The 14,299-nt window shown below is 42.2% G+C and overlaps 1 protein-coding gene across 3 annotated transcripts in view; it reads left to right on the top strand.

Annotated features, from left to right (window-relative positions):
• EMCN (endomucin) overlaps positions 1-14,299 on the top strand; it is a 52,479-nt gene that overhangs the window by 22,331 nt on the left and 15,849 nt on the right. For all 3 annotated transcript variants that reach the window (XM_068402823.1, XM_068402825.1, XM_068402824.1), the window contains exons 5-7: positions 5,430-5,552; positions 12,063-12,095; positions 13,849-13,914. In XM_068402823.1, the coding sequence (XP_068258924.1) occupies positions 5,430-5,552; positions 12,063-12,095; positions 13,849-13,914 (222 nt within the window). The remainder of the gene's footprint in view (positions 1-5,429; positions 5,553-12,062; positions 12,096-13,848; positions 13,915-14,299) is intronic.

The following is a 14,299-nucleotide window of genomic DNA, read 5'->3' as shown; positions in this document are numbered from 1 at the left end:
TTCCTCTTGTGTTCTCTTCCTGCCAGCTAGAGGTCAGTCCCTAGTTGCTTGGGTTGTGATTTGTTTTTAAAAATCTTCATTTAAGCTAAAAGAAACCCCAAAATCGTGTGATAAAAATGGCTGATAAATGAACCTAAAAACAGGGCAGACCTGCCTCTCACTCCCCTTTGAAAAAAGGAAAATTAAAGACAACATTGGGAACTGCCCTAAATTAAAAGACTTTGTATTTTCTTTCAATGCTAAGTAGTATTTGGAAAAACTGTGTATGTGAAAACCAATTTTAGTGTTTTTTAAGACAAAATTCTGGTCTGCCTTTCAAGAAAGTCATAGCCCTGGCTTCAGCACAAGGGGGTGGGAAGGCACACAAGGTAGTGGCTTTGGGACAGGGCACAGGGGCTGTGCGGATGTGTGGTCAGCCCTTGTAGAAAACCCACAGACCCCTCAACCACCATCTGGCTGCTGGCTACAACCATTTCTCTTTTTCCACCCCACGCATTGGCATGGCGAGGTGCCATTGGCTTCACTGCACTCTGCTGGCATCCCCAGCAGCAGCACAGTGCTGGGGGAGTAATGCTGCCTGAAGTGAGCACAGGCACAACAAGACTTCTGCTCTCAAAATGGTCAGGAGATGAAAGTTGTCTGCTCTCTCTTTTTCTTTTTTTTCACTAGCACTCGCTTCTCCTCATTTTTGTGCTGGCCATATGGGACGGAGGCAGAAATTGGCGGTGCCTTTATGATAGGTCAAAATTTACATTTACTGCACCTGTTTTTTAATAAAAAGGTGCCTCTGTTGTTTTGTAATGGAGGCCATCACTTTCTCTGCTTCAATCCCTGCTAAAATCTTCAGCGAATGATCGCATTTACACAGCAGAGATTTGACAGGGCTACCTGTCTCCGCTGCAATTTCTGTGGCTGCTGTCACCTTTTATTATAAACTCAGGAAAAGCCCCCAGTGCTCCACATGCTGTGAAATCATGCAAACGACTTTGCTTTTTTTTTTTTTTTTAAGTCTTCAGTATTCTTTTTCCTCTGCAGGCCATAAGTACAATCTCTCCCTTTTTGCCCTCCTGCCCTGTTTATTATATTGGAAGCCAGCAAGTAGACTTGTCTCCTTAACCTTCTTGTTTACTAATGTAAGGAGTCAAATCCAATAGCTCACATTTAGTCAGAAGAGTGACCCCACTTGTGCAGTCCGGGCCCCAAAACAAGAATTTATATGGTGTCACACTACAGCAAGTTGCATCTGCAATCAGGATTTCATATCCTGGGACACTTAGAGTTGTCAAAGAGAATACAAAATGAAGTGCAACAAAAGATTATGTTCTTCCTCCCTTGGATACGGAGCAAGTGTCTTATGCAAGGTCAGTGCTCAAGGTATTAATTTACAAGTAAGAATGGATTTTTGGCTGTTGTGGTTCTAATTTATCTCCTGTATGATGATACATCATGGTGCAATGAAATATTAAATATTAAAAAGTGAGAAAAGGAAAGAGTGCAGGAGATACTTTTTCTCTTCTTATCAAACCACTGGTAAATAAGATGGAAGCTTTACTTCAGTAAAACTACTGGAAGAGGGTTATGGTAACATGTATGGCTCAATTTTCCTCAAGTCGTTACCGCATGGTGTAGGTAAACACTGAGAGTATAGTTGGCTGCTGAGACATGTTAGGCAGAGAGATGTTTTAAAACATGTATTTTGAAATACTGGAGTTTTTTGCTTACCAGAAAATGTAAAGCTGCCAGACAGCAGAGGCAAACAGCTATGGGTGTAAGCATTAAAACTGAGATCTGCTTGGTTACCTCCCTAGCCAATTTCCATTCCTCTGAATGGGTGTGAAGTTGTATTGGTTTTGCTACAGTGGGATTTTTCAAAGCTTTCATGAATGCATTCATTAATGCAAATAGTTTCTCAGGCTATTGATTACAGGGGCGAGGCCTGTGTGTGTGTTTATGCTAAAGATACGAGCTCAAGGAAGACGGGTTAGTCTTCCATCTTACAAAGCCCTCATGCTGACTTTTTAACACGGTTTGGGTGCAGTTCCTTCTGCCCTGTAAAGGTGTTTCCTTGATTCATTGATTGGCCAAGTAAGGTTTTAACACACATACAGGTGTCTGTATGCTTTGCAGTGCATAGAGTATATGCAGAGCTTGAAGCATCTTAAGATGTCAAAGCTAGTTAGGTAACAGCCTGCTGTAAAGGAAATTTAAAGTACTGTTGGGAAATGCCAAAATATATGTGGATTATACATAGGTTAAGTAGAAAATCATGCTAAGATCAAGTGAGGATATGTGTCGAATTTCAGCTTGTCAAAGAAAATAAAGGGTTTCCAGAGCACAAAGAGTAAGGAAATACCTGAGGCTCAGACAGCAGCTTTGCAGGGCAGCTTCAGGTTCCCTGTTGTTGATTATCCCTTTGACAAATACGTGTTAACACACTGTCATTTATCTTATCAAAATATCAGCAGGGAGAGCTGCATCACCACCAGGGAGTTCTGCCACTGCAGCAATCACCCCTATTCGGACAGCTATTTTAAAATCTTCACTGCTTTACCATTTTTATTCATAATCAGCTGTTGACAACAAACCCATTAACTGATGATGTGAGTGCTTTCGCAGCAGCAGCAGCAGCAGCCGCCGCCCTCCTCTGCTGTACCGCTTTTCTGCGAGCCCAGGCCTCCCCCTGCCAGGCAGGCAGAAATCTTCACTGCAGCTGGCTGAGCCAAAGCGTGATGAATTACTGCAGCGATGTGTCAGTGGGGATGGCAGAACTGAGTCATCGTGTGCCCTCACAGAGTCCCCTGCCTGTTCCCACGCAGAGCACGGGCACCGCAGTAAGGACTTGTGCTGTCTCCTCCTGTTGAGATCAAATTAAACCTTGCATAGATATGAGTTATGGGATTTACCAAAAAGGCAGATTTCTAGCAGGCGCACTGTGCTGTCGGTGCGTACGTGAGCAGTGGCTGGATATGGATGCTTCTGTTCCCATAGGCTTTTGGCACAGAAGCTATTCGATCTGTGAAATGTGTTGATGGTAGAACCTATGCTGTGTATTAGGCGTAAGGCTTGGATGCTGTTTAAAAGCTACTTCAAAGCCACAAGTCAGCAGAGAATTGGGTTGCTAGGATTTAATCTTACAGTAGTACAGTGGAATTAAGGGAACCTTCCCTGCCAGGTTGCGGTTTTTATCTTGGAAGTGGTGAAAACTGGCACAGTCTTTTGCACTGTAGCACGTCTACTCACCCCTTGACACCAGGAGCGCACAGCCTGTTTTGCAGCCTGCTGAAATAAATGCAACAAGCTTCACACCAAGCTCTAGGTAAAAGCGTGAGTCATACCTGGTGGTACCCCTGAGTCGCAGGAAGAACCTCACCCCGGATGAATTTAAAAAAAAAAAACGAAATGGAAACACTACCATCCCCCTGCTCCTGATCCCCCGCCGAGGCATATCCAGCACGCAGCCCGTGTTCCCGAGAACAATCTGTTCTCGCAGCTCCCAAACACAAGAGCAGCACCCAGGGCTGGGCTGCTGCCAGGACTGATAGGATGCCTGGAACGTGTGATCCCCATGGGAAAACAGCTCTCCGCAGGGTTACATGGCAACTGACTGCTTCCCTTCTCATCTCTCCCACACACCTGATTGTTTTGCAGCATTCACAAAGCATGTTTGTGTTCAAATGTCTCTGCACATGAAGGCTTATTGTTATTCTGCCTTACTTTTCATTCTCCCATGCAAGCTTTTACTAACTTATGATAAGGGAGACACAAGATGGTTGCTGTAACTGTTACAAGCCCGTGCATCTTAAAGAGGAGGTTCTTTGGGGTTTTTGCTTTTTTTTTTTAAATTGATCTCATATTAAAATTCAACATCTAAAATTTGAGTCTGAAGCAACCACAGTAAGAATGAAAAGTGGAAAAAGTTAGCTTTTAAAGCTTCATTCAAAGCTTCTATGATGATAATGCAGGAATTAAGTTCTCAGATCCTTGCATTATACCATTGTCAAAAATGATATAGAGGGGCTTTTTACACTCATCTCTACTTCAGATTAGGCTTGCATATTGAAGGGGTACAATGCTGAGGTTTCTGGAGGGAGCTGACAGTGAAATTCTGCTTCTCATTCACTAGAATCCCAGGGAAACTTTTAGGCATCTAAGCTTGTTTAGCATAATTTTCAGTATCGTTTCCTTCCATGCCTCGATCTTCAAAGATACCATCCCTGGCTGTCAACTTCCTCTCAGTTCCCAAAGCTGTATGAACCCCCTGACTCCAGTGGCTTCAGCTCACTCTTTCTTAGCTCATTGATTTTTGAAGCTTGCCTCTCCAAGGTATTGCACTTAAGAAACAAAAGGGGAAGGAAAGGGCCAAGTTAAGTGTGTGGTGGTAGAATAGGGAGCTTTGGGTTTTTTTTCCCTGAGAAAAGGGTGCTTTGAGAGGCCAAACTGGTAACCAGAGTTTCTGCATAAAGCATGGGATGAAGCATTCCTCAACATTCACATGTTGCATGTGCATGATGTTGCACTCATTTAACTAAAACATGTCTTAAAGTTGTTTTAGTTCTAGTGTTTGAAATTCATATGAAGAGGCACTGGAAACAGTTTACAGCTCAGTCACATCTCTGATTTATATCAGAAAGGAAGTATAAGGTTACTCTTGGGCACCTCTATGTTTTATTCAGTAGGCACTGTCTTGCCTGTTATGCTGAGGTTTGAGTGTAGACATAGGAATTATCAGCTGTGCTGGAATAGCTTAAATTCTTTCTCTATGTCATTCAGTGACCTTCAGTTCCACAGGCTCAGGCGTCCACTGCACCACCGTCTTGGATTCACGCTAGGCTGCAAATCTTGTGACACAGATGGCCTTGATCCTCTATTGACTGTGTGAGAGCAGAAATAAGATACTTTAATTTTTCATACATTAATTTTCAGGGCAATATTATTTCCTAGGCCTTAACAGCACAGAATTAAATAATTAACTCTGCGCTTAATTACAATCCCTATAACTTTTTATAATATCACATTATGTGACAGTTATGGCTGAAGTTTGAGTTGGGTTTTTTTTGTTTCCATTTTTTTTTAAATTAAGGTTAAAGATAGAGGGCAGTAAGCGAGCTTCTCTCTTCTGCTTATGTTGCTCTTGGTGCAAGACTGTCTAATTATCCTGGGCTCCCAAGTCAGAGCTCTAGGCTGTCTTCTGGCACAGATGTGAGGGTGTTTCTGATGCTAGGATGTGCTTTAAATGTGCCTTTACTATGCCAGTAGTAACAACTCTGTAAGGATTATTTGTCACTTGACAAGCGGTTACAAGAAGTTGTAGTGTTTTCTGACCTTAAGTCTCTTCTATGATGGTGGGAGCATTTGTCTGAGGGATGGTCCAGGATCTAAGGCAATGCTTATACAGGTGTATCTTACATGAATGTTTGTCTCATTTCCAGCTACACAAGGAAGTGGAACACAATTGGCACAAAATGGGAGTTTGGATGCTTCGTCTACTAAGGGATGGTCTTTTTCTTCTACAGCCTCTCTACAAAAAACCACTTCTGCTCCTGGAACCTCAAGTAAGTCTTGTAAACATACACTCTATTTTCCTATACAGTTAAAAAGATGCAAATAATTTTGAATCTCTTCTTCACTTGTGCATTGTGCTGGAATGAGGGCCACCTGCTTATTCATGCAGGGTACTCTGTGTCCATGTCATCTAGCTATGAAGTTATGATGAGTGATGGGTGAACTTCAAAACATTCAGTTAGGATACTTAATGTTGTTACAAGAGGATATAAATTACAAAAGATAATAGCAATCCTTATATATGCTGTATGTGGTCATTGTGTAGCATTGACTGCCAGAGGAGGTCATTGAGATAAATTTTCTGGCTGCAAAGCAAAGGAGACAAAGGAGAAAACAGCTATAATTTTTACAATTGTTAATAAATCTGGAGGGCAAGTTAATGCACATTACCAATTAAATTACATTGTTCAAAGTACAACATGGTCCCATGCAGGGTCAAAAAGATATTAATCCTTCCCATCTCCAGTTTAGTTTTATTGCTTTTCTGGATGTGTTTTGGTGTATTTATCTACTAAACAACACAGCGGTGAATGTAGATGCCAGGTCATATGAGTGGTCATTTATTATGCTTCTGGCTGGCTTAACTTTCCTAGATTTTGAAGAACTGCTTATTCAAGTTTTCTTAAGGTCTCTTGAGCCTTCACTCAATACTTACTTTCAGCTACATGTGTGTAAATCCAATAAGGACACTGACATTGTTTGCGTATCCCAATTATTACTAATGTTTAACATCCCCCAAGGGATACAAAACTGTCTTTATGACCTCGGGATTGTGTTTGTGGGAGATAAGCATGCGCGTATACTGTGATTTTTCCTCATAGAGGATGGGATTGGATATAAAAGTGGAGTGTTATCATATGCTCAGTATGCACTGAAATGCTTAGAAACATGCAAAAAGATATTATAATAATAAGCATTTTAAGGAAGTTGGGATTTTTTCCTTTTTAATCCAAAGCCACTGATTTAGAGAGGATACTTTGCAATTATTTCAATAAGCCTATGCTCCGTAATGCATATATTGTGCACTGTAGTTACTTGATTATTCTGTTAGGGTTTGTGTCTTTTGGCAGACACGTGCATGGTATGGAAACCTTACCACTGGTACACTGCAATAAAGCAGTAAATTACAATGTTTTTAATTAAAGGCTCCCTCAAACAGGTAAATTCTTCAGGTTAAAATGAAATTGTAATACATAGCTGGCTAGGGATCACATGTATTGAATTACCTATTACATTGTTTGTACAGTTACATTTTACATTTAAAAATTGCCCAGAAGCTTTTACAACCTTCCTTGGGTCTGTCTGCAAAAGTCATCACCTAACTCTGCTCACTTTTCTGTAAAACCAATAAATCTTCTTGATCTTGTGGACTACCCAAATGCCAGGACTATAATTGCCTGGCTGAGAAAGGACGGACCCATCTATCCAGGGGGAGTCAGTCTATATGCTTGGCATAGCCAATACTCTTGAGTTCCCATAAAACTGCCATTTCAAAATCACTTCTTCCCGCACCAGGATTTCCACGCTTACACCTTTCCTGTCTCGTCACAGCACTAGCTCCTTGCTTCTTTGTTGCAGCTTAAGTATGCAAGAAATCCCATTTCTCACCCTGATGAGTTAGGTAGCTTATCCCAAATGGATACACCTTTAGACCACCCTTGCTCCCTTATTCTCTGTATACGTTAAAGGTCTTGAGAAAAAATGTTTTTGTTCCCTCTAAATAGTTTTATTCTCCTATGTGCAATTGCTCAGGGCCACGGGAAGCCATATGCTGCACCCTAATAACTTTTAAAGCAATGCAAGTGTGAAGCCAGTTGGTTCATTCTGTGCTGAGGCTAGAAGAAATGCTGACTCTCTCGCTGCCATTAGATTATTTCTTCCCAGCTCTTTGAAATTTCACATTCAGGAGCTTCTATAGGGGCTAGTTACCTTTTGTTCACTAGAGCAGAGACTGGGATGCACAATGGGACTGGCGCTGCAGCCCATAGGGGATAGTAGAGCTTGCAGCCGAAGGCACATAAGCCACAGCTTCTGCGTGGGAGCTCGGGGGAAGACAAATTAATGTGAAATTGATCCAAAACAGAATGTTTCTATTTGGTAAGCTCAACCAAAATAATTCAGCTGGCTAACCTCAATGCAAAAGAATATATTTAGTTTTGAGACCATTTTCTGTTTTTAAAAAAATTCCATTTTGGTGAAAATTTCTTCTTGCTGCAGAAAAAGAAGAAAGCACATTCTGAAGAGAAATTTCCAATCAGCCATATCAAAAGATCAGAGTGTGGGTGGAGTGCCACAGAGAGTTGGAGAGCGACTGAAATGAGTGAGGGAGCCTAGGAAAGAACTTGGAGAAACATCAGAGAACGGTGTTGCTGTATTAAAGGAGATTGAAACCACGAGCAACGGAGGAGGGGCTGTGTAGTTCTCACCCAGGCTAGAGAAGGCAATAGGGACTGGTTTTAGCAGAGAGAGTAACCTGCATGCGTGCCATTGACACTCACGCTTCCTTAACATTAACTTTGGCTGTCGTGTATAATATACCTCCTACTCATTCTCCACCTCCATAGAGGATTCCTTGCTAATATTTAATTTTCTCCTTTTGTTTAATTAATGAAAAATTGGAGATTTAATGGATCAGTCAGGGCCTAAACACATCTGAAAAGCTGCAACTGTTGTAGCTTTTTATTCTGTGACCTAAACAACAAAAAAAAACCCAGGAAGCAGTATGAGCTTGAGTTCAAACAGCAGGGTGGTAAGATCAAATGATCTATTATAATAAACTGTCAGATGAATCAACCTGCTGCATCTATTGATATCTTTATTGCACTCCTCCAATTATAAATCCTACTCACTTGATTCACAGGAGGCACCTCCCTAAGAAAAATTCTTACGAGTAAGACAAGGAGGGTTTGACTCTTCCTGTACGCAAACTGTGTAGGAACTCTGGATAGTGATATTAGGTAAAAATTACCCACTGTATCTTCAGCTTCTTGACAAAGAGAGAGACACAAAAATCAAAGTGCCTGGGAGATGGAAAACAGCAAAGCCTCAGTTAACACAATTACAGATCTATTTCATGGTCAGGAAAAGGAGGGTTTTTAAAGTTCTTAATTTTGCTTTGATTTATATTGTGGTATCCCCTCTGAGTAATCAGCCAGATTTATTCATTTGTTTTGCCAGTGAACACAGTTTCATGTGGCTGCCCTCCAGAAACAGAAGCAGCAAACTGCAGGGTATCCAGGCGGCTTAGGTAGTGGTTGTTGGAGAACAGAGTGGGGAGAGGTTAGCTATTGGTCTCTTTCTCCATCTGTCAAGCTTCTAACCAGCAATGAACTGACTGAGGCAGGTATTTTCAAATCAGACCACTGTCACGTGCCGAATTTTTTATCCTTGTCCTCTTTCTGCACAACGAGGACTCAGCACAGCCAGCGTTGCACAGCTCACTTTTCATGATGAATCTGGAAATCTTCCCAGATTATTTATGCAGAGCATCTGCCCCCTAACTCGCAGCCCCAAAGGACGTGGTAAGCTCTGAACAGACAGCTAGAACAACTACAGTAACTATGTTAGCAAGTGAAATGCTGCCTTTCCTTCTGTCCTCTTTCTGTAGAACAGCAGCACATGAACCCACCACCAAAAAGGGCACTGGATGGTTATTTAGAAAATGCAAACTGAAATCACCTGCTGAACTGCTCCGATAAGCACAGCTTTGCTTGTGCAGCAGGGCTGAGAAATCTCTGAACAGAGGGTGAGCTGGCGCCTTGCTTGCATACTGGAGATGGAGGGAGAGAAAGAAGGGCACCAGATTTTTCCTATATAAGTTTTCATGCTCTAGCAGAATCTGAGTGAGATATCTTTGGGAAAGAAGCTTGTAGGTTTATTGCGCTAGATGTGTGCAGTTTTTTAAAAATAACAAAGGCTCAGGAGACTCCTACAGTCCTTGAAGGAAGGGCAGGGTGCTGCTGACATGTTTCCTACCTGGGATCATTTCTGCTGACTGGGTTTACTGAAGTGACAAGATCTGGCCAGGACAGCAGTGTGGGTTTTGGTTGTGCCTGTGGGTACTGAACTGCAGGTTACCCAACCCTTCCTGTTCGCAGAGCGTAATGTCACCTGCATACAGCTTTGACAAACCTTAAGTCTTTGGGGTGAACCTGGAGATCAGTCTCAGGCTTGACATGCTTTTTCTATTTATTTATTTGCCCTAATTTGAGCCAAGATGGTTCACTTTTTTTGCAAAAGTAAAGTTAAGGGAAAATGTATAATTATGTTATAATCTTGGAGGGTTTTCTCAGGAAAGCTCAACTCTCCTCAGGCTTGGGAGACAAGGCTTGAAGCTCCATAGAGAAGTGACCTATTTGTAAGACTTGACAAGGTCTTCTGCCTTTCTCCAAGAATATACACGCACAGGGCTTTACCGTTTGCTTGTTCAACAATTGCTGTGTGATCACATGGTATTTTTTCCATGGGATCCCACTCCTTATAGGCTGAAGGAAAGGCAGTATTTGAGTAACAAGCAATCATATAATCTTTGGATGTTTCCTTAATGCCAGGTATGCCTGCTGTGTTCTGCACTGTGTGTCATTCCAAACCTCCTTTGACAGGAGAGTTATTAACTTCCCGAAAGCTTTTCCTTGGCTCTTGTTGTTAATGTTGCCCAGACATGCTATAAACATTGCCTAATGAATCATCACAGAGATCCTCTCTGAGCAAGGTGACACCTGCTTTTTGCAGATGGATTGATGAGATGATGAAATGCTTAGGAAAAAAGTCTCCTCTGGATCCTAGGAAGCCAGGGTGAAATAGCCATATATTTCAGAATACTTAACATTACGAATATTTAGTATGTTCAAAAAGAGCTCTTACTGCTGACTTTTAAGTACTTGGCTTTTCAACTTGAATGTGCTTTTCATGCATGTTAGTGATTAAAATACAGTTAAAGCTCTGCCACATATATCATTAGCAAAAGTGGTTATTTGCACCCCAGTGGCTCAAGTGATCCATGTTTTTAACTGGGTGTGGAGGGGAGGAAAAACAAGAGCTGCCACTCTGGTTTTCAAAGAGTACATTTGCCTCAGTAGAATAAAGTGCTTCACTCATGTTACAGCTCCGGTGGTAGGAGCTGTCTTTGTGCAAAGCATCAGTCCGCAGCACAGAAAGAGTAGCAAGGGTGTAGGAGTGGATTTGTATTCCTCCCTGGGGAACCCGGTCAGAGGAGGAGTGCTGCAATCCTGGGCACTTAGGGGAGAGGCTCAATGCCTGCCCGGAGCTACAGCTGCTTTTGCGCTGCTCCCTCTGTGGTCTCCCAGCCTGGCACAGCGGGAACACAGAGGACGTGATGGCAGGTTACGTCCTGCCAGGGAGCTCTTGGGACAGGGTCAGATGCACCATGTTCCCCACAGATGCTGTGGCAGCAGTGAACCCTGAAGAGACCCAGCGAGGGGGCTTTTATGGTGCCTTCCAACCTAGAGGAAGGTGACCAAATGCTGTGATTTATACCTCAAAATAATCAGCGACTGCTGAGGATATAACGTTTGAGGGATTTTTTTTTTTCCATGGTAGCTCCAGTAATCCAGTGTGAGAGGCCTCACCGGACAGGCAGAGTAGCAGTCACCCGCCCTGGCAAGAGACAGTCTGTCTTACACTAACAGATAAATGTTTTACTGCCAGTTCACACAGGTGGATATTCTCAAAGACAAGGACAAGTTAGGTGCCTGGCTCCCTTTGACTTTAGAGTGATCGCAGAACAGATTTAATGCAACGTAATAAAAATCACTGTGGGAGCGATGGTTGTCTGTGGCTAGCCTCCAAATGTGAAGTATTCACAGCCGCTTTAATTTCCAAGCATGCTACAGTCTAGACACACAAAAGCAGCAGCATACTAACAAAAAGCTAACAAAAAATTAGTGTTCTGCACCAAAAACTTGTGAAGTGGCCAGAGGAAGCTGACAGTAGTGGGCCGGTAAGTATTGTTCACAGTGCTCTGCAAGGTTCGTTTCTTCTTCATTACCAATTCTTCTTACTCCTGCTGCTTGGCAGTCTGCTAGCCAAAAGCACCAAGATAATTAATGAAGATTTGTTTTTAAAGGGTTTTGTGACACTTGAAGACATGGCTCAATTAGGCATTTGAGGTTCTTTTATTAAAACACTTATTTGTCAGTTAAATACCAGCTATTCACTCCCAGGCACTTATTTGGTTTTAGCAGAAGGAATTTTTTAGGAATGTATCAGTTAATTCAAGATTTTCTTCTCTTAAGCAGAATAACAACCTGGCATAGGCTGTGCTTTGGATTCTGCTCCCATCTATAAGAGATGTCCGCAGACTTTCACAGCTCAGACTTTCTGGGCTTGGGAACAGCGTCAGCGTGTCAGTTCTGGGTCAGCATTTCTTGTGGGGTTACTGAGCGTGTTGCTAGGGTCTGCCGTTTTGTATGATATGAAGACTCTGGGCACCTAATCTTAAAACGGCTCCTAACAAACCTGTTCCTTCTGTTTTATTGCAGGCCTTCATGTGAGCTCCCTGACAGAATCAACAAGTAAGAGCTCTGTGCACACTGATGAAAAGGGCTGGTGTGGAGTGGGAGGGGGCAGCTTGAGGAAAGGAAATGTTCAGGGAACAAGGAGGCTCTGGGGGAAGAATGAACCTGAAGCATAGTACAGAGAAGCAGAGGAGTGATGCTCAACTTGTAGCAATGAGTAACTTTGCTGTGATTTCAGCTGAATGCCATGTTGGACTAGCAGATACTGAAAAGAAAACACAAAAAAAATCAGGCCTGGAATATTGTGTGATGCAATGGGAAATTGATATATATATGAGTGTCTACTAAGGGGAGCTTGTTCTTGTCAGTGGCTCTCATTCTTCGTCCTGTGGTTAGGAGCAGCAGGTCCCAGAGTAAGGCAAGAGTTTCCTGTGCTAGTGAACCTGTATTGTCCTATTTTCCTTTCTCTGGGCTTATCAGGAAACAGTCTCTTTTGTACTGGTCCATGCAGTTCTTGCTGCTGCTGCCAGCAAAGTTTTGTCCCTCCTGTTACCATGATGGATGTACTACTCCAATTGTTATTCTGATCCCAGATCATTCCATAGCTGGAAAATATCTTCCAGATTGACTTTCCAGATCCAGAGAAAGTAGACGTGATGGGCTGGCTTGTGAGAAACTTCAATGAATGAAGTGGATAACTGAGTTAAATGTTTTAATTCCTCAATCCATTTTAGGCTTTCAGTAGTGCTGCTTTTCAGCTACTGTATTTCTCATTGATGGTCTCAAGTAGTCAAAATGCTAACCTATGGATTTCTCTTTCCTGCATTACTCACATCTTGGTCATTTAAGAGAGAACCAGAAAAATAACCAGTGAATTTGAATCCTCAGTTTTAATCCTGAGGAGATGCTGCACGAATGCAGAGATACACATTCATGTTTTTCAGTGTAATTTGTTTCTGTTGACATTTTCAGTCAGTATCCAGGATAACTCATTGCTGTGATAATTGCCTGCTTACCCTGTATATCATGCAGTATATGAGGTAAGGTAGTGAAAAGGGCAGTAGTATTTCCCTGGGAAATCTAAAGCAATCACATAGAATTGCGAATTCATAAAAATTATTTCAACCACTTGATGATGGCTTACAGTTTCCATCCTTACATTATCACCCCTCAGCAGACAGGCACCGCGGAGAGAGAACTAATTCTTCAAAGAAACATAGTGATTTTTCAGAGATAAGGGTCTCAGACAATCATTGTTTCCTACACTATAGCATCAGAATGTCTCAGCTGCAGCTGTATTGTTTAGGCACCACACAAGCACATAGTAAGTGATCATTTTTTCCCCAGGAGGTTTCAGTCTCTGGCCAGACAAATGAAAGGAGGGGACTAGAACTTCTCTCTTATTAGAAAAGGCTGAGAGAGCTGGATTTGTTTAGCCTGGAGAAGACTGAGAGGGAATCTTATCAATGCTTACAAATACCTAAGAGGCAGGTGTTGAGAGGATGGCTGAGGGCCGTAACCTGTCATTGGTAGCTCATAACCTGTACGTGGACAAGCAGATGATCCTAGAGAAGACTGCAGCCATGCAAAGTGTGTGTTTCTTCTAGGCCACACTGGATAAACTTTTCCACCCCTCTTGCCAAGTTATCCAGGTATTATTGAGAAGAACTATAACTGTGGAGCACCAAATGGCTCCAGAACTGAGGACACAGAAGTTGTTTTTGGAGGGTCATTTTTTGGAGGGAGCTGTTTGGGGAGTTCTGGCAATTACATGTTAACCTGAAAGGCAACATTTCTTTTGCATATCTAGCTTTTGGCAGTCCTGGGAGCAGTTCGGGAAACCAGAAAGTGCCAGAGAGTGCTATCCACTATTCTAGTGAGTGTTCCTGCTTTATTGTCCAGCTTTTGGGTTTTCAGGTGATCAGTTTGGCTTTCGAAGAGTGATTGGAGCAGCAGAGAAATGAAACTGGCAGTTTTATTTCTAGCCTTACCAGACAGACCCTATTACAAACCCAATTTAACTGCCTGTTATAAAACTCCTCTCAAAGAGAAACAGAGCTTAACAAGTTGACACCACTCTTACTGGAGAGCAGCACAGTTATTCCCAAGGACTAAAGTCAAAGTGATAAAACTGGAAAAAAATGTGAACAGAGTCATCTCCTGTGGGAGAAGACACAAGAAAACGTATGAAAATATTGTTCACTTACCATTATGAGTACATATTATACGAATATATTGTTATGAATGTATTATATGAATAT

The sequence above is a fragment of the Nyctibius grandis genome, chromosome 6 (assembly GCF_013368605.1).
Source record: "Nyctibius grandis isolate bNycGra1 chromosome 6, bNycGra1.pri, whole genome shotgun sequence".
Lineage (NCBI taxonomy): Eukaryota > Metazoa > Chordata > Aves > Nyctibiiformes > Nyctibiidae > Nyctibius > Nyctibius grandis.
Note: the sequence above shows the minus strand (reverse complement) of the source record. Positions and strands in the feature narration are given on the sequence as shown.